The sequence below is a fragment of the Centropristis striata genome, chromosome 24 (genome assembly GCF_030273125.1).
Source record: "Centropristis striata isolate RG_2023a ecotype Rhode Island chromosome 24, C.striata_1.0, whole genome shotgun sequence".
NCBI lineage: Eukaryota > Metazoa > Chordata > Actinopteri > Perciformes > Serranidae > Centropristis > Centropristis striata.
This window is the reverse complement of record NC_081540.1, coordinates 1105510-1127639: the sequence shown is the minus strand read 5'-3', so window position 1 is coordinate 1127639 and position 22130 is coordinate 1105510. Positions and strand designations below refer to the sequence as shown.

General features: G+C 35.0%; 1 protein-coding gene across 1 annotated transcript in view; it reads left to right on the top strand.

The window, feature by feature from the left end:
- The window catches only part of xirp2a (xin actin binding repeat containing 2a), a 133633-nt gene that overhangs the window by 25267 nt on the left and 86236 nt on the right, over positions 1–22130 (top strand). The window contains exons 3-4 of the mRNA XM_059328320.1: positions 1979–2051; positions 5173–5433. Coding sequence (XP_059184303.1) covers positions 5233–5433 — 201 coding nt within the window. The 5' untranslated portion in view covers positions 1979–2051; positions 5173–5232. The remainder of the gene's footprint in view (positions 1–1978; positions 2052–5172; positions 5434–22130) is intronic.

The following is a 22130-nucleotide window of genomic DNA, read 5'->3' as shown; positions in this document are numbered from 1 at the left end:
TTAGCATATTATGTCTCCTTTTTGTCATTTTACGTCTTTTTTTGGTAATTTTATGTCTGTTCTTGGTCATCTCCAGTACTTTCTTTTCTCTTGGGTCAAAGTCCCATCTGTATTCCTAGACAGATGGATAGATGGATGGATAGTTTTTCTTTTGATGTTGTAGTGTAACATTTTACTCTATGCATACGTCTCTCTAGACAAAATAAAATGAGAATAGTAACTTCCGTCTTCTCATCTCATGCGAGGAATCGTATTTCAGTCTGAAGCGCCCGGAGAGCTCGGCCAGCAGCTCGACATGGGAGCAAACACACAACCTGCAATATATTTAATTTAATGGAAGCAGACAGTGTTTTTACCCTGGTGGATGTGCAGCAGATCGTCTCTCTAAAGCCCCACTAGGGCTGAAATATTGTCTTGTTGTATTACAGGAAAGCTGCTCTGGAGCTTTGTGTCAGGCTGCATTATGTTTGTCCTCACACTGAATTCCACTTAAACCAGCGTGTAAAGTATCTGCTTTCACTGTGCAGCACATCAAGATGCGTGTCACGGGGAAGCCCTGCTATCCCATTATGTCCTCAGCGTCCTATTTTCTCTCACAGCTGACCTTTTTCAGTCGAAAATGGAAATCCAGAACGCAGTAATCAGACGTAGGATTGCATTTTTTTCTGCCTTGTATATGTGAGTAAGTGGTGTAAAGTGACACTGGACACAGGATCCAGCTGAAAGTGACACACACACCTCTGGTCCTCTCTGAATAATGTAGTGACACAGTACTATCAGATGCATATATCATGACGCTTCATTCATTAGGACTGGATTATCTGGATTCCTTTCTCTCTCTATTGATGTTTCTATTCTCCTCTCTGACAGACTGTTTCTAACGAAGCTGTCACTCTCTCCTCTCCATCACTTCACTTGTCTTATATATATATATATATATATATATATATATATATATATAAATGCAGAGAATGTGTCACTGCAGCTGTCACTTATTCCAACGTCACATGTTTTGTTGCTGTGGGTCAAATCAACTGCTATTTTTAGGAGATGGTGGACATAAACAACAACATAAAGACACAAAATGACCAAAAATGGTGTAAAATGACAAAAAAAACAAACACATAAATTTACTAAAAAAGACAGAAAATGACCAAAAAGGCACAAAATGACAGAAAAACGACACAAATTGACCAAAAAAAGACACAAATTGACCAAAAAAAGACACAAAATGACAAAAAAATCTGTAAAATGATCCCAAAAAGGACTCAAATTGACTACAAAAAAGACATAAAAAGACCGAAAAAGACGTAAAATGACCAATAAAGACACAAATTGACCAAAAAAAATACAAAATGAGAAAAAAATACATAAAATGACCAAAAAAAGATGTAAAATGACTGGAAAAAAAAAGACACAAAATGATTTTTAAAAAAGCACAAATTGACCAATAAAAACACAAAATGACCAAAATAGGTACAAATTGATCAAAAAAGACATAAAATGACCAAAAAAGACCCAAATTGACCGAAAAAAAGGATACAAATTGACCCAAAAAAGACATAAAATGACCATAAAAGACCCAAATTAACCTAAAAAAGGAAACAAATTGACCTAAAAAAGACAAAATGACCATAAAAGACCCAAATTTACCTAAAAAAGGATACAAATTGACCAATTAAAGCGTAATAATTACCAAAAAAGGCACAAATTGACCCAAAAAAGACACCGAATGAACAAAATAGACGTTGAAAGCCCAAAATATTGACCGATCAGATCTAGTTTACACAACTTCCTTTAAACGGACGGTTATCTGGTGGTTAATGATGAAATATAAACCATGTTTATGGGGATTTCTTGGTTTCTTGGTGCTGTTCCTGAGAAACAGAAACATAACGGAAGGTTTAAATGAGACAACAGCTGAAATGTGAGCTGCAGAGGAAACCGCCTGAATGTGTTAATTTCCCTTTTGTTGCAGCAGGAAAACCCTGAGAGGAAACGCTGGTGTGGCTCTGAAACCTGAACAATAAATCCAGCATGATGGAGGGAGGGTGAGTCTCTCTCTTCCTTCATTTGTTCAGGAATAATGAGAGCTGGTCCTGGTGTTAAAAACATAAAGCAGAGTTTATTATGGCCTTTTAAAATTGCCTTCTGTTGCTCAGTTTGTGTTTAAAGTCCTTTAGGCCTGATGTGAAACAGTAATAATTGGAAAAAATCTGTTTGCTTTTGGATATTTTGTTCTTCTGACCTTATTAAAATATGTAAAAATGACTTGAAGTCATATTCTAAGCCTTTTCTGAGACATTCAAGGGTGAAATAATACAAAAAATTACCATAAATCCTGTTATTATTCTAAATATTTGACTTTTTTTTACTTTATTTAATTTAATTTCCTGCAAATGTTTAATTTCACAGTAATGTTTAAACATTTTAGCAAAGGTTTTAATGTTCATATTGATCATTTGTTAATTATTTATAGCTTAGGTTTATTTTTAATATAATAATAAAGCAGTGAGACACAAAGGAAGGTGAAAGTTATTTGTTTCATGCATCAACAATTAATCAATCAGACTTTTTTAACACAATGTGACACTCAATAACCCCCCACAGGTCCACAAACCAAGCATGAAATGAATTAATGATTAATAGTCGCAGCAACAACAACATTCAATAACAATTAAAAACTCGCAGAGTAAAAACAACAAGAGAGGAAACACTGCGTTAAATCTCTTAAATACATTTAAAGTGAGAAAACACCTCATAAAATCCTATAAATAAACTTAAACAATAGAATGAATAATAAAAAATAAGGAAATTAATTGATACCAAAAAATAAAAAAGATAATAATAATTATTAAATAATAATAAAAACAATAATAATAATTATTATTATAAAACCTCTATTAAAACCAGACGTAAACAACAAAAGACAATGATAAATAGATTTTTTAAAAATAAATGAATTGATACTAAAAAAAATAAAAAATAATAGATAATAATATTTATAAAATAATGATAAAATATTTTTTTATTATTATTATAAAACCTAATTTAAAAAAAATGTATATATATACTGCTAATAAAGTTATAAAAATAATAAAAAATAATATATAATAATAATTATAAATAATAATAACAATAATCATCATTATAAAACCTAATTTAATTTTTTATGCTTTTAAAATAAAGCTATTAAAAGCCAGACTCAAACAATAAAAGACAATAATAAATAGATTTTTAAAAAGGTAATAAATTGATACTAAAAATAATAATAATACAACAATGATATAAAACAATAAGTATTATCATAAAATCAAATTAAAAACTACACTAAATAAATAAATATAAAGCTCTATTAAAAGTCAGACTCAAACATTAAAATACAATTAAAAAAAAGATTGTAAATTGGACATGGGCCTCAAAAGATTTAATATTTTTTAGTTGCTGATATGTGAAGCTGCTAACTCCTGACTGTTAAAGTCCTTTAACCATTTTATATTATTAACTAAGTTCAGTTCTTTATGGTAACAGATGCAGACAGATGTAAACTCTCTCTCTCTATAAATATATTTTGCTCCTAAAGAAGTAAAATAAAGCTATGGGAGCTAACAAGCTTCCTGCAGTTGATATGTATTTAATTTGAACTCTTTATATCCTGCTGGCTGTTTTAACTTATTATAAAGCTTCTCGTTTTATTAGTGAACATATATTTTTACTCTGTGAAGTAACCCGGAGCTGCAGCGTTCAAATAAATGAGGATTAACGAGAACAATATATCTCAAGTATAAAGCAGCACACAGTGGAGATGTTTAAGTCAAATGTTTTAGAGCAGATGTTTTGGTGTGTTTCTGCAGATGTTTTGTCGTGTTTTTGCAGATATTTTTGCAGATGTTTTGTTATTTTTCTGCAGATGTTTTGTTGTTTTTTTGCAGATGTTTCGGGATGTTTCTGCAGATGTTTTAGTGTGTTATTGCAGATGTTTTACCATGTTTTTGCAGATGTTTTGTAATGTTTTTGCAGATGTTTTGTAATGTTTTTGCAGATCTTTTTGGATGTTTCTGCAGATGTTTTAGTGTGTTTCTGCAGATGTTTTGGCGTATTTCTGCAGATGTTTTCGTGTGTTTTTGCAGATGTTTTAGCTTGTTTTTTGCAGATGTTTTAGCATGTTTTTGCAGATGTTTTGGCGTATTTCTGCAGATGTTTTGTCATGTTTTTGCAGATGTTCTTGCAGATGTTTTGTTATGTTTTTGCAGATGTATTGTTGTGTTTCTGCAGATGTTTTGTCGTGTTTTGCAGATGTTTTAGCGTATTTTTGCAGATGTTTCTGCAGATGTTTTAGAGTGTTTCTACAGATGTTTCTGCAGATGTTTTGTCATGTTTTTGCAGATGTTTCTGCAGATGTTGTGTTGTGTTTTGCAGATGTTTTAGCATGTTTTTGCAGATGTTTCTGCAGATGTTTTAGAGTGTTTCTACAGATGTTTCTGCAGATGTTTTGTCATGTTTTTGCAGATGTTTTTGCAGATGTTTCTGCAGATGTTGTGTTGTGTTTTGCAGATGTTTTAGCATGTTTTTGCAGATGTTTCTGCAGATGTTTCTGAAGATGTTTTGTCATGTTTTCGCAGATGTTTTTGCAGATATTTTGTCATGTTTTTGCAGATCTTTTGGGATGTTTCTGCAGATGTTCTTGCAGATGTTTTGGGATGTTTCTGCGGATGTTTTTGCAGATGTTTCTGAAGATGTTTTGTCATGTTTTTGCAGATGTTTTGTTGTGTTTTTGCAGATGTTTTGGGATGTTTTTGCAGATGTTTTGTTGTGTTTTTGCAGATGCTTTGGGATGTTTCTGCAGAAACAAGACAAAACATCTGCAGAAACAGGACAACTAACTGAGAGTAACTCTCTCCTCTGGCAGCTCTCTGTGTTCCTCCGGTCGTATCTCACTTTGCTCCTCTGAGCCACATGTGAGTTTACAGGCTTCTGTGTATGCATGAGTAATTACAGGGCAGGGAGAGAGGGAAAAACTTCCCTTGTGAACTTTCCTTCTCTCTCCTCCTCCTCCTCCTCTTTTCCTGCATCCAGCCCCTCTCTGATCCTGCACAGAGAGCCAGAAAGCCTCCAGACTCAGACTCTCCATCTCATAACTCCCCTCCGTCACTTTCTCACCCCTTCACACAGCACACTTCCTCCAACCTGCAGGGAAAAGACGAGGCGAGGATATACGGTTTCTCCACAACAATGGAAATTCAATCAGGAAATGGAGAGGAGGAGGTGTCGGTGGCGACCTCGGGCTCTGTTTCCTCGGCTCCCCCCGGGCCTCAGGTACCGGCTTCAGACGCTGCGGTGCTCCGAGAGGACCTGCAGGCTGCCAAGAGGATCGAGAGGTTCGACATACCACTTGATAATCTGAAGAGGATGTTTGAGAAGCCTGCAAACACTGTGAGTACTACTTCTATGCTCTTCTACTTTCTGCACGCCGCTGCACATTTTTAAAGCAGGTAAATTCCACTTTTCTGCAGCTAAATTGAGCGATAGAGCTGCTGCTGCTGGGCCTTGTGGTTGATTTGTGCTGAATGCATCAAATAGAAACTTTGCAGAAAGTTAAAGTGACGGTGAGGTCATGCCTCAGGCTGCTCAGATCCAGTTTCTGGTGGTGAAACGCTACACGCTGCTTTATGTAATGACTCCGGCCGTTGAAAGGCAAAACAGGAAGCTGCTTATCTTTCTCTGATATGATTCAGTCGCTGGTATTTTGGGGTTTTCCGCCAGTTTGTTGTGAAAAATGCTTAAAGTCTGAGAGGAGAGGAGGCCGGCCTTCTGGTTTTCACTCTCAGCTGGCAGAGCTGGAATATAACTAAGGACATTTACTCAACTTTTAATACAATTTTGAGGTTCTTTACTTGAGTATTTCTATTTTATGTAACTTTATACTTCTACTTCACTGCATTTATCTGACAGCTTTAGTTACTTTTCTGTTCAAGATTTAACATAAAAACATGATAAATTTAAAGTCATTATACATTTTTTTTTATAAATGAAACCCAATAAGTATATTAAGCCAATAAAATACAAAAAAGACACAAAATGACTAAAAAAAGACACAAAATGACCAAAAAAAGACACAAAAAGACAAAAAAAGACACAAAATGACTAAGAAAAAACAAAAAAAGACACAAAATGACCAAAAAAGACACAAAAAGACTACAAAAAGACCAAAAAAAAGACACAAAATGACTAAAAATGACAGAAAAAGACACAAAATGACCAAAAAGGACACAACATGACTAAAAAAAGACACAAATAACAAAAAAAGACACAAAGTGACCAAAAAAGACACAAAATAACTAAAACAGACACAACAAAATGACCAAAAGAGACACAATAAAGACACAAAAAGATACAAAATGACTAAAAAAAGACACAAAAAGACGAAAAAAGACACAAAATGACCAAAAAAAGACACAAATAACAAAAAAAAGACACAAAATGACCAAAAAAGACACAAAATAACTAAAAAAGACACATCAAAATGACCAAAAGAGACACAATAAAGACACAAAATGACACAAAATGACTGAAAAGACACAAATAACTAAAAAAGACACAACAAAAGAGACAAAATGACCAAAAGAGACACAATAAAGACACAAAATGACTAAAAAAAGACACAAAAAGATACAAAATGACTAAAAAAAGACTCAAAAAGATACAAAATGACTAATAAAAGACACAAAATGACTAAAATAATAGCCCCAGACTCCCTAGAGTAAAGTCAGAGATCTGAATTCTTCTATTTTGGGGTTTTCCGTCAGTTTGTTGTGTTAAAAACTCTTCCAGCTCTGAAAGAGGAGGCTGGTTTCTGGTTTTCCGTCTCAGCTGGCGTCTCTGAGAGGAAAATCTGTGTCGTGTGGGTCATAAAGAGAGAAAACCTCCATGATGACCTACTTCTAGCTCCTAATGTGGCTCTAAACCCCTAAAACCCTCCAAACGGCTCCAAGGACAATGAGCTCAACGTGGAAACTCCACACAGGGAGCAGTGCATTGTGGGGGATGTGGTTCCCAGGGACAGATAGCTGCTGATATGTGACACCCTGTTATTTAAGGACTATTTCTGGGGGTCTCTGTGGCTCAGGTCTAAAATAAGGCTGTAATTGGTACGTGGGCTGCTGGTGGAAGAGAAAAGAGAGACGAGGATCTGCTGGAGTCACATCTGGATCCTCACAGAGGAAAAAACGCTACAGATTAGAGCGCTTAATGATCCAAGAGGCAAAGATAGCAGCGTCTGGTTTCTCCTGCTCTCCAGTCCAGCTGAACTCTAGTTTATCCTCACACTACCTCAGCTGTTTCCTCTTTCATCACAGGACTTTCTTTTCTTTTCTTTTTTAGCTCTGTAATGTCCTGAGCGTGCAAATATTCACAAAAAAAGACACTAATTGACCACAAAAAGAGACAAAATGACCACAAAAAGACACAAACTAACCAAAAAAGACAAAAAATTACCAAAAAAAGACACACAATGATAAAAACAGAGACAAATTGACCACAAAATGACCAAAAAAAGACACAAATTGATAAAAAAAAAAAGACACAAACTAACCAAAAAAGACAAAAAAATGACCAAAAAAAGATATAAAATGATAAAAACAGACACAAATTGTCCAAAAAAGACACAAAACTACAAAAATTGACCACAAAAAGACACAAATTGACCAAAAAAAGATACAAAATGATAAAAACAGACACAAATTGTCCAAAAAAGACACAAAACTACAAAAACAGACACAAATTGACCACAAAAAGACACAAAGTGACCAAAAAAAGACACAAAATGACAAAAACTGACACAAAATGACAAAAAATACATACAGGAAAACACACAAAATGACAATAACAGACACAAGTTGACCACAAAAAGAATCAAAATGACCAAAAAAGGCACAAAATGACCACAAAATGACCAATAAAAGGCACAAAATGACCACAAAATGACCAATAAAAGGCACAAAATTACAAAAAAGACATAAAATCTACCAAATTGAGACGTAAAAGGACCAAAATAGAAATAAAATGAAGCAAACATCAGACTTAAAATGACAAAAAAAGGCACAAATTGACCAAAAAAGATATAAAATGATAAAAACAGAGACAAATTGACCACAAAAGGCACAAAATTACAAAAAAGACACAAAATGACCAAAATGAGACGTAAAAGGACCAAAATAGATATAAAATGAAGCAAAATTAGACCTAAAATTACCAAAAAAAGACACAAATTAACCAAAAAAAGACACAAAATGACCCAAAAAAGACACAAATGAACCAATAGTAATAATAAATCAGATGTATATAGTGGTTTTTAAATGCTTAAAGCAGCTTGGAACATGAAGTGTGTGTTCAGGCTGAGTGTGTCAGTGTTTCAGTGTTTCAGTGTTAGTGTGTTTGAGATTAGAGCTCCTCTCTGCTTTTATTATCCGTCTGCTGCTCTATCTGTCTGACCGTTACTCTGATATCTCACAGTCACTGATCAGTTTGTGTTGAGTGTTTAAAGTGTGTGAGCCATTAAAGCTGCTGCAGTAAATTATTTCATATTAACAATAGATCAAGAGACGCTGTCATGTGACTGATAAGGATCCACAGACTCTCTCTGTTTCTCTTTCTATCTGTTGGTTTTGACATTTTTTCCCTTTTTTTTAGCTCTGTAATGTCCTGAGCGTGTAAATATTCACAAAAAAGAAATAAATTCAGCAAGAAAAGACACAAAATGACCAAAAACAAACACAAATTGACCACAAAAAAACACAAATTGACCAAAAAAGACACAAAGTGAGAAAAAGGAGACACAAATTGACCAAAAAAAGACACAAATTGACCAAAAAGACACAAATTGACCACAAAAAAACCACCAATTGACCAAAAAAATAGACAAAGTGAATAAAAAAGACACAAACTGAACAAAAAAAGACACAAAATGACCAAAAAAAGACACAAGTTGACCAAAAAAAGACACAAATTGACCAAAAAAAGACACAAAATGACCACAAAAAGACACAAAATGACAAAAACAGACACAAATTTACCTACAAAAAAGACACAAAGTGAGAAAAAAAGACACAAATTGACCAAAAAACACACAAGTTGACCACAAAAACACACAAATTGACCAAAAAAAGAGACAAAGTGAGAAAAAAAGACACATATTGACCAAAAAACACACAAATTGACCAAAAAAAGACACAAAAGGACAAAAACAGACACAAATTGAGCGAAAAAACGACATAAATCGACCACAAAAGGACACAAATTGACCACAAAAAAACACAAATTGACCACAAAAAAGAGACAAAGTGAGAAAAAAACACACATATTGACCAAAAAACATACAAATTGATTGAAAAAAGAGTGAAATGAGTGTTTATTCATATTAACAATAGATAAAGAGAATGTTTAATGTGACAGATAAGGATCCATGGACTCTCTCTCTCTCTCTTTCTCTTTCTGCTGGTTTTCCTGTTTGTGTTTCTCTCCTGCAGCAGCAACAAGCAGCTGTTTGGTGTGAAAAAGCTCTGAACTCTTTTCAAACCCAGTTAGAGAGCAGAGAGGGAACACAGGGAGCCCCGCCACATTAAAAGACTCAGATTCTTTAAATCTGAGACCAGAAACGAAGCTGAAAGGAGATTAAATCCTGGACAGAGTTCTGTGGTTGCTCCTGTCTGATGAATGTGTAAAACATAATAAACATCAACTCAACAGGTGATAATATGTCAGTGTGTTTACAGCTTGTTTCTGCTGCCCTCTAGTGGACAAAAATGCATTATTGTAGCTTTAAAGGGACATAAAGTTTGTGTATATTATTCTTTTGATAATCTAATGTCTGATATCTTGAGTTTTTTTTTTTCTCCAATTTGTTTGGGGTCACCAAGAAAAAATGACAAATTGACCACAAAATGACACAAAATGACAAGAAAAGACACAAGAAACAAATTGGCCAAAAAGAGACACAAAATTACCAAAAAAGATGCAAAATGGCCACAAAAAGAAACAAAATGACCTCAAAAAGACACAAATTAACCAAAAAAGACACACATTGACCAAAATAGACACAAATTAACCAAAAAAAGACACAAATTAACCAAAAAAAGACATAAAATGACCAATAAAGATGCAAAATGGCCACAAAAAGAAACAAAATGACCTCAAAAAGACACAAATTAACCAAAAAAGACACACATTTACCAAAAAAGACACAAATTGACCAAAATAGACACAGAGTGACCAAAAAAAAAGACACAAAATAACCAATAAAGACACAAATTGACCAAAAAATTAACAAATTGACCAAAAAAAGATACAAATTGACCAAAAAAAGATACAAATTGACAAAAAAAGACACAAAATAACCAAAAAAGACACAAAATGACTAAAATAGACACAGAGTGACCAAAAAAAAGACACAAAATGAAGAAAAAAGACTCAAAATGACCTCAAAAAGACACAAAATGACAAAAAAAGGAACAAATTGACCAAAAAAAGACGAGATGAGAGGAAGTCTCAGTTATTATCATCCTAATAATTCACTCCCACCTTTCCCTCTTGACATATAACAATTATTTCCGTTAGATTCGTGTCTTACAGGGTGTTTTTCCTCCCCGGGGAGAGAAAAGATAAGGAGAATCTTCTTTAACTGTGTGTGTGTGCTGGCGTAGGACCTAATGGTGAGTCTTGTCTTTGTGTGTGAGTGTTTGTGGCGTTCCTGTCTGTTCTCTGCGTGTTAATGGAGCGTCCTGGCAGCGTTCCCAGATTCCCAGAGAGAGGAAGAGGACCGGCTGGTTATAAAACATGACCTCGTCTCCGGCTTAGATTTTTTAAATATTTGATGATGCTCTGTATTTTTCTTTCTGCGCCCGTTTTCATTGATTCAAACGGAGCGATATCATTGGACAGCCATCAGTCATAACGAGGACGGACGAGTTCCCCGGTGGTCGCTTCTAGCTGAGGACAGAAACCTCAGCGGGAGGGACACAAACTGACCAGAAAGACACAAAATCACACAAAAATAGACACAAATTTACCAAAAAAAGACACAATATGCCAAAAACAGACACAAATTGACCACAGAAAGACACAAAATCACACAAAAAGACACAAAATCACCATAAAATGACACAATATGACGAAAAAGACACAGAATGACCACAAAAAGACACAAATTGATCACTAAAAGACACAAATAAACCAAAAATAGACACAAGATGAAGAAAAATTGACACAAAATTACAAAAAAGACACAAATTGACAACAAAAAGTCACAAATTGAGCACCAAAAGACACAAAATGACCATAAAAAGACTCAAATTGGCCACTAAAAGACACAAAATGACCAAAAAAAGACACAAATTGACCACAAAAACACACAAAATTACCAAAAATAGACACAAATGTACCCAAAAAAGGCACAAATTGACCAAAAAAAGACACAAAAACAGACACTAAATGACCACAGAAAGACACAAAATCACACAAAAAGACACAAAATGACCAAAAAAAGAAACAAAATGACCATAAAAAGACACAATATGACGAAAAAGACACTAAATGACCAAAAAAGACACAAATTTACCACAAAAAACACAAAATGACCCAAAAAAGACACAAATTGACCAAAAAAAGACATAAATTGACCACAAAAACACACAAAATTACCAAAAATAGACATAAATTGACCATAAAAAACACAAAAATAGACACAAATTGACTAAAAAAGACACAAATTTACTAAAAAAAGACACAAATTGACCATAATAAGACACAAATTGACCAAAAAAAGACACAAAAACAGACACTAAATGACCAAAAAAGACACAAATTTACCACAAAAAACACAATATGACAAAAAAAGACACAAAATGACCACAAAATGACACAAAACTACAAAAACAGACACAAAATAACCAAAAAAGACACAAATTGACCAAAGAAAGACACAAAATGACCAAAAATAGATGTAAAAATGATCAAAAAAGACATAAATTGACAAAAAAAGACACAAATTGACAAAAAAAAGACACAAAATGACCAAAAATAGATGTAAAAATGATCAAAAAAGACACAAATTGACCAAAAAAAGACACAAAATGACCAAAAAAGACACAAAATGACCAAAAAAGTAGGCTGAGCTTAATATTTGTTGATTTCTTTCTGTGGCCCATGTCGTCTATCCAAACGGAGCGCTGTGATTGGATGGTAACAGTTCCTGATGTGTTCCAGTGGATCAGTGGACGATGAAACGTTTATCTGGAGTCCAGAGAGCGTTTCTGTCCTCCAGAGACGCTCTCCTGGTGTTTACTACGTCTGTCTGACCTTCTGCTCTCAGATACTGATGCAGACGAGGTGAAACAGTAACACAGGGTCATATCCCATCATGCACCAGGGCTGCAACTCTCACAAGCACTCATGCACGCATGTCTACTATTGACATGCATGTAAATATGCACAGAAATAGGTCAGTCTATGGAAACTTTGGGGATTTACTGTCATGCATTCTCAGCTTCAGTCGTGCATCTCGCAACATATTTGTCTTACAAGCCTTTTAACTATTTATTGCATGTAGTATTTAGGGACTGCATGATATGATTTGCTGCAGCGATTGTGGTTGAAAGTTATGGTGCGGTTGCTAAAACTCTAACAGCAAATGTTAAAAAGATGTTAAATGACCAAAATTAGACTTAAAATGACAAAAAAAAGACGTAAAATTACAAAAAAGGGCGTTAGATTTCCAAATTTGGACTTAAAATGGCCAAAAAAGACGTAAAATGACAAAAAAAACTAAGTTAAATGACCATAGAATACTTACAATGGCCAAAAAAGATGTAAAATTACCAAAATTAGACATAAAATGACCATAAGAGATTTACAATGACAAAAAAATACATAAAATGACCAAAAAAAGACGTTAAATGACCAAATTCAGACTTAAAATTACCAAAATTAGACTTAAAATGACCAAAAGAGACTTACAATGACAAAAAACAAAGTTAAATGACAAGAAATACTTAAAATGACCAAATTTAGACTTAAAATGACAAAAAAAAGATGTAAAATGAACCACAATTAGACATCAAAGGACCAAAACATGAACCAAAATTAGAGGTAAAAGGACCGAAATAGATATAAAATGAACCAAAATTAGACTTAAAGGGACCAGAAAAGATGTAAAATGACCTAAATTAGACTTAAAATTACCAAAAGAGACTTACAAAGACAAAACAATACATGAAATGACCAAAATTAGACTTAAAATGACGAAAAGAGACTCACAATGACAAAAAAAGACATAAAATGACAAAAAAAATGCTTTAAATGACCTTCGTTCAATTATTCTGCAGAAGCTCATTCGAATCTTCAGGCATTAATTATTATTTAACTCTCAGAAGCTCTCATGCACGCCATGTTTAGTAATTGACATGCATGCAAATATGCACAGAAATAGGTCAGTCAGCAAGAATGGCAAACTCTGGGATTATTCTGCAGAAGCTCATTAAAATGAGGCTGAGGCATTAATTATTAGTTCCATAAGTTAAATATTTCTCCTCGTCATGACCTGACCCAGGCTGTAATGGCTGCTGGTGGCCAGTGGGGGGCAGTGTAGCATCTGTGACACTGAAAATCAACAGAATGAAGTGTTGGTTAGGAGGAGAAGGAGGATCAATGTTTTGCTCCTCATCAGGAGTTCATCACAGCGAGACAAATACTAATCACCTGCTGTTAATTGGGCTTCATGTTTAATGCCTCAAGGTGCCTTAAAGTGTCTTTTCTCTTGTGTCGGAGCCACTCAGATTATCAGGATTTACATAATTGCTGTAATGTCTAATTCTGATGCGTCTGGTAAATTTAACACAACATAAAAGAAGTTAAAGGGATTTCATAGTGCTAGTCACACCTGGATAACAGGATAACATGGAGGAGCAGCGAGAGGGGAACTTTTATAGGAGGGAATGAGGCGTCTGCAGGAATTCAGACAGACACTAAATGACAGAAACAGACTCAGATTGATCACAAAAAGACACAAAATGACCAAAAAAGGTGTAAAATGACCAAAAAAAAGACTCAAATATACCAAAAAGACACAAAATGACCAAAAAAGACACAAACTGACCAAAAAAAGACACTAAAAGAAACAAAATGACCACAAAATGACACAAAATGACCAAAAAAGGTGTAAAATGACCAAAAAAGACTCAAATATACCAAAAGGACACAAACTGACCAAAAAAAGACACAAACTGACCAAAAACAGACTCAAATTGACCACAAAAAGACACAAAATGACCACAAAAAGAAACGAATTGACAAAAAAGACACAAAATGACCAAAAGAAGACACAAAAAAGACACAAAATTACCATAAAAGACACAAATTGACCAAAAAAGACACAACATGTCAAAAACAGACACAAAATTGACCACAAAATGAGACAAAATGACAAAAACAGACACAAATTGACCACAAAAAGACACAAAAGGACCAAAAAAGACACTAAAAGACACAAAAGGACCAAAAAAGACACTAAAAGACACAAAATGACCACAAAAAGATACAAATTGACCACAAAAAGACACAAAAAGACCACAAAAAGACACAAAATGACCAAAAGAAGACACAAAAAAGACACAAAATTACCATAAAAGACACAAATTGACCAAAAAAGACACATGTCAAAAACAGACACAAATTGACCACAAAATGACAAAAACAGACACAAAATTGACCACAAAATGACACAAAATGACCACAAACAGACACAAATTGACCACAAAAAGACACAAAAGGACCAAAAAAGACACTAAAAGACACTAAAAGACACAAAATGACCACAAAAAGATACAAATTGACCACAAAAAGACACAAAAAGACCACAAAAAGATACAAAATGACCACAAAATAACCACAAAAGAATACAAAAAGACACAAAAAGACACAAACTGACAGGGTAATAGGGGAACTATTTTAGCTGTAGCTCTCATGGGTGAATGAGGCGTCTGATATATTCAGACCGTGGCATGAACGGTTTGGAATGTTGCCTTGGTTTATTTTTGTTTGTCCCGTCACTGTCATGTTGTTGTTGTTTCTGACAGAGTCACGCTCCGACCCAAGCTGTCATTATGTCATTATTCCTCTGACCACACAGCCATAAATCATGTTCTCATGACTGTGGTAGCTCAGGAACACATTCAGGGAATTTCTCCACATTTGGCACAAAGGTCGGCCTGGACTCAAGGATGAACTGCTGACATGTTTGTGGTCAAAACGTCAAAAGTTAAGGTCACTGTGACCTCATGTCCATACCGTTTTCTCAAGCACAATAGCTAAGGAACACCTCAAGGGAATTTCTTCAAATTTGGCACAAACGTCATCCTGGACTCAAGGATGAACTGCTAAGATGTTTGTGGTCAAAAATCAAGGTCACTGTGACTTCATGTCCACTCCATTTTCTGGTGCACAATGTCTCAGAAATGCCTTGAGGGAATTTCATTACATTTGGCACAAACACCCACTTGGACTCAAGGTTGAACTGCTTGGATGTTGGTGGTCAAAAGCTCAAAAGTTATGGTCACTGTGTTCTCATTTCCATCCCAATCTCTTGATAGGGATATCTCAGAAATGCCTTGTGGGACTTTTGTTACATTTGGCACAAATGTCTGCTTGGACTCAAGGATGAACTGCTTGGATGTTGGTGGTCAAAAGTTCAAAAGTCATGGTCACTGTGTTGTTATATCCATCACAATCTCTTGAACACAATACTTTGAGGAAAACTTTTATGGAATTTCTTCAAATTTGGCAAAAACGTCCACCTGGACTCAAGGTTGAACTGTTTGGATGTTGGTGGTCAAAAGCTCAAAAGTGATGGTCACTGTGTTCTCATATCCATCCCAATCTCTTGAAAGTGATACATTTAGTCACAAATGTCGGCTTGGACTCAAGGATGAACCAATTAGAAATTATGTCATTTTGCCCATAAATCCTGTTTTTGTGAATACAATATCTCAGGAACACATTCAGGGAATTTCTTCAAATTTGGCCCAAATGTTGTCCTGGACTCAAGGATGAACTGCTTAGATGTTGGTGGTCAAACGGCAGCATCACTTTGGCCTCTTAAACCACAATTTGGGCCACAATTCAAGAATTCATGAGCTAATTATGTCAAAATGTAATACAAGTGTCTAATAGGACAAAATGTTGCCATGGTGATGTTTTATATACAAAAAGTTGAGAAGAAAAACACTTTTCTGGACATTATTTGAAGCCATAAACACAGGATCTGAATGGAATATTGTGACCATATTTCACATTCAGTCGGGTTCTGAATTGGCGACACTAACTTTGAGTGTCCACCTTGTTACCATGGTGACTGGATTGGACCAGTATGTGTTGAAGATATGTGCGAAACATCCACATGTCTGAATTTGTAATTTCTTTGCAGGAACATCCAAAATCAAAGCTTTGTCTTCTGGCTACAACTCTATTCTACCAGAACACATACCAAGAATTGACTTGTTTTTCTCTCTCCCAATGAACTTACTCGTGAAAAATTGTTGGGTTTTTCTGAATTTCCAATGATTTGTTGGTTTGGCATGCTCAGCATGGTTCACCAGAACAGGCTGGAAAAGATTTTTTTCCAAACTTTGGCAAAGAACTTTTGGCACTAACGAATGATCTTCGCCATGTTTATCAAGTTTCAGGCTCTCAGAGGGCAAAGGCCGATCTTACAGACCTTTAACAATCTTCATGCAAACAAATATCTGGACTCAGTGGGTTGTTGGGTTTTAAACAAGCTGTAACAGAGACTTTCAGTGTTCTTACAGCTCATTACAGCTTTATTATGATGACATACGCCTTATGTTATATGTATTTATGTCTTTTTTTTATCTGTTAAAGATATTAAAGACATTAAGTGTACTTATGACCACAAAAAGACACAAAATGTAAAAAACAGACACAAATTGACCACAAAAAGACACAAAAGGACCAAAAAAGACACTAAGAGATACAAATTGACCACAAAAGGACCACAAACCGACACAAATTGACCACAAAAAGACATAAAATGTCAAAAACAGACACAAATTGACCACAAAAAGACACGAAAGCACCAAAAAAACACTAAGAGACACAAAATGACCACAAAAAGATGCAAATTGACCACAAAAAGACACAAAATGACCACAAAAAGAAACTAAATGACAAAAAAAGACACAAAAGTCTTTTTTTTTTAATCTGTTAAAGACATTAAAGATCAATTTTTAGTCCCATGAGGCTTTGAGCTTTTGTCGAGTTGCCACAGCTCGTTGTAGAAACGGGAATCAATACGTGCATTTGAATCTTACTCCCACATTTAGTGATTAGGGCCACGGGGCAATAACAAAGCTATTTTTTCATTTTTCTTAAAAAACAAACATATGTAGACGTTCAGGAAGAACTCAGGACGCTCAAAGTGAAGTCGGATTAATGATAGGTATTATGGTTTTGCCAAAAATGCTTTCTGCTTTTGGAGAAATTCCCTGAAGGTGTTCCTAAAATATTGAGTTCAAGAGAATGGGATTGATATGAGGTCACAGTGACCTCGACCTTTTAACCACCAAAATCTAATGAGTTCATCCTTGAGTCCAAGCAGACATTTGTGCATTTCTGAGATATTGTGCGCCAGAAAATGGAATGAACATGGGGTCACAGTGACCTTAAGTTTTGACCTTTTGACCACCAACATCTAAGCAGTTCATCCTTGAGTCCAGGACGACATTTTGGCCAAATTTGGAGAAATTCCCTGAATGTGTTCCTGAGATATTGTATTCATAAAAACGTGATTTATGGGCAAAATGACATAATGACAGCTTCGGTCAGTGATTGACAGCGTCAATAACAATAACAACAACATGAGACAGTTGCTGAGTTGCTGTATTAACGAGAATTGACAGCAACACGAAGCAGATCTTCACATGTTTTAATTACTCAGAGGCACAAATAAAAGCAAAGGGAGGCAGTGAGTTATCAGATTGAGTCCGGTGAAAATGGAATGGACATGATATCACAGTGACCTGGACTTTTGACCTTTACCACCAACATCTAAGCAATTCAACCTTAAGTCCAAGCAGACGTTTGTGCCAAATTTGGATATTTTCTCTTAAGTTGTTCCTGAGAAATTGTGTTCAGGTGATTGAGATGGCTATGAGGTCACAGCGACCTTTATTTTTGACCACAAACAGTTCATCCTAAGCAGTTCATCCTTGAGTCCAGGACGACATTTGTGCCAAAATTTGGAGAAATTCCCTGAAGGTGTTCCTAAAATATTGAGTTCAAGAGAATGGGATTGATATGAAGTCACAGTGACCTCGACCTTTGACCACCAAAATCTAACAAGTTCATCCTTGAGTCCAAGCAGACATTTGTGCATTTCTGAGATATTTTGCACCAAAAAATGGAATGAACATGGTGTCACGGTGACCTTGACTTAGTCCAAAATCTAACGAGTTCATCCTTGAGTCCAGGATGACATTTGGGCCAAATTTGAAGAAATTCCCTGAATGTGTTCCTGAGATATTGTATTCATAAAAACAGGATTTATGGGCAAAATGACATAATGACAGCTTCCGTCAGTGATTGACAGCGTCAATAACAACAAAAACAACATGAGAGAAAGTTGCTGTATTAACGAGAATTGACAGCAACACGAAGCAGATCTTCACATGTGTTTTAATTACTCAGAGGCACAAATAAAAGCAAAGGGAGGCAGTGAGTTATCTGATTGAGTCCGGTGAAGCGGGGACTCTCAGAGCTGTGTTTGGCACACGACGTTGCAGTGCAACTATTTCCAGAGCCAAGGCGGCGAGCAACAAGTCATCATCACACAACAGACTAGCAATGCGTCACCCACACAGCGCCGCTGCCAGCTCCATTAAAAGATTTGAATCTGTGAAACTGAGACGAAAGAGATGCCTGGTAAAAAAGTTAATGGAATTTTTACGAGCTCAATGGACTTGATGAGGACGCCGGTGTCCTCATCAAGTCTGGATCAATTTTTTGCAGACACATTGTGGCTTTTAGTTTATTTAACATTTAATGAAGTGCGTTTAGGAACGGTGCTGCATATTGATTGATTTTTTTTTTTGCCTTTTCTTATCGGGGAAATAGTTCACAATTAGCCAAAGGGGCTGTCTCATTGCCATCTTTCAATGTGTCCTTAGACACTTTAAAGGGAGATTTGTCAAGATGGCAGAGTGACAAAATCCACACACTCGGCTTAAAAGCCAGAGACGGGTGACTTTAAAAAGCCATAGAAAGCCAAGGACATGAAAAGCCTTATAAATTACTCCAGTTGCTCTTTTGAAAACGGGTCATTTCTTGAGAGTATATTATGAAAGCTCTATAGAGGAACTATGGTGACAGAAAAATAGAATTAAAGCTTCAGCCAAGCAGGCGAGTCTCAGTTTATATATCCACGTCTCTTCATGGATGTATAGTTGCCGTGACATCACCGAAGGTTTCCGAGGAGCAGATGTAAAGCTGAGTGGGTGTTTCCACCCGTCTCCATGCTGGCAGAGCCTCCAACAACCAGCTAATCCAACAATAGGCAGCGAGGTGCAGCGTGGGCGGACGCCTCATTCACTCACGAGAGCTCCACCTCAAAAAAGTTCCCCATTATCGTCATTTTGTGTCTTTTTGTGGTCTTTTTGTGGTCAATTTGTACCTTTTTGTGGTCATTTTGTGTCTTTTAGTGTCTTTTTTGGTCCTTTTGTGTCTTTTTGTGGTCAATTTGTGTCTGTTTTTGACATTTTGTGTCTTCTTTGGTCAATTTGTGGTCAATTTTGTGTCTGTTTTTGACATGTTGTGTCTTTTTTGGTCAATTTGTGTCTTTTATGGTAATTTTGTGTCTTTTTTGTGTCTTCTTTTGGTCGTTTTGTGTCTTTTTTGTCATTTAGTTTATTTTTGTGGTCATTTTGTGTCTTTTTTTGGTCAATTTGTATCTTTTTGTGGTCATTTTGTGTCTCTTAGTGTCTTTTTTGGTCCTTTTGTGTCTTTTGTGGTCAATTTGTGTCTGTTTTTGACATTTTGTGTCCTTTTGTGGTCAATTTTGTGTCTGTTTTTGACATGTTGTGTCTTTTTTGGTCAATTTGTGTCTTTTATGGTAATTTTGTGTCTTTTTTGGTCATTTTGTGTCTTTTTTGTCAATTAGTTTCTTTTTGTACATGTAAATGTAAAAATGACTAAAAAACGACACAAAATGAACAAAAATAGATGTAAAAATGACCAAAAAAGACACAAAATGACCAAAAATAAATGTAAACATTACTAAAAAAGACACAAAATGACCAAAAATAGATGTAAAAATTACTTAAAAATGACACAAAATTATCAAAAAAGACACAAAATGACCAAAAATAAATGTAAAAATGACAAAAAGTAGATGTAAAAATTACTAAAAAATGACACAAAATGATCAAAAAAGACACAAAATGACCAAAAATAGATGTAAAAAAGACAAAAAAAAAGACACAAAATGACCAAAAATAGATGTAAAAAAAGTCTTCAAATTATGTTTATTTAGTATTTTTTAATACAAATAAACACATTTTTCCTTACTGGTATGATAATGTGTCTTTACTGGTATGATAATGTGTCTTTACTGGTATGATAATGTGTCTTTACTGGTATGATAATGTGTCTTTACTGGTATGATAATGTGTCTTTACTGGTGTCATAATGTGTCTTTACTGGTATGATAATGTGTCTTTACTGGTATCATAATGTGTCTTTACTGGTATGATAATGTGTCTTTACTGGTATGATAATGCGTCTTTACTGGTATGATAATGCGTCTTTACTGGTATGATAATGTGTCTTTACTGGTATGATAATGTGTCTTTACTGGTATGATAATGTCTCTTTACTGGTATGATAATGTGTCTTTACTGGTATGATAATGTCTCTTTACTGGTATGATAATGTGTCTTTACTGGTATGATAATGTGTCTTTACTGGTATCATAATGTGTCTTTACTGGTATGATAATGTCTCTTTACTGGTATGATAATGTGTCTTTACTGGTATGATAATGTCTCTTTACTGGTATGATAATGTGTCTTTACTGGTATGATAATGCGTCCCATAGAGGGTTTAGACTGGTCATTGTTTGTGTGTGTGCATATGATAATCCATCAGCCGGGTAATGAATGCATCTCTGCAGGCCTTTTTCCATCCAGATTGCTGTGTGACTCAGATTGTGTGTTCTCTAACACACTCTGACACCCAACAGACTCACAACAGCATATGTGTGCAACAATCAGCCCAAAGCTGCAGGCTGCTTCCCTCAATCATTCATCATCGCTGCCATTCACCACCATTAAAAAGAGGAAGAGGAAGCTCCAATGCAAATCTTTCTGGCTGCTAAAGATCAATGATTAAACCTGTTGGCTGCAGCATTAACACACACACACACACACACACAGACACACACTCTACAGTTAAACAAGACTGAGTCTGCAGCTTCCAGCAGCTTCATCTACGTTCTGTAAGTTCTTTAAGTGCTTAGACACTTTTTATTTTTCTGCAAATATAGTAGAAACGCTTCACAGAGAAGCTGCTGTTGACCTCCATCTAATAATCAGCACATTAACTCTCTGGAGTCCACAAAAGCGCAGTGTGTGTTTCAACATTTTTAATGCAATCTTTTGTGTTTACTGTTTTTTTTGTGTGTGTTTTTGTGTGATTTTGGGGTATTTTTTGTGTGTTTTTTGTTTTTGTGTGTGTTTTTAGTTATTTTTTTGTGTTTTTTGTAACTTTTTGTGGTTTTTATGTATATGTTCTGTGTGTTTTTTTTGTGTTTTAATTTTTTTTCACATTTTTTTTGTTTTTTGTAAAAACAAAATTGTGCTTTTTGTGTGTTTATTTGTGTTTTTTGTAATTTTGTGTGTGTTTTTGTTTTTTTTATGTGTGTTTTTTGTATTTTGTGTGTGTGTGTTTATGTGGATGAAATTTCATCCTGTCTGTATATGCAAAAATAATAATGTAAGTTCTTTAAGTGCTTAGACACTTATTATTTTGCAAATATTGTAGAAATGCTTCACAGAGAAGCTGCTGTTGACCTT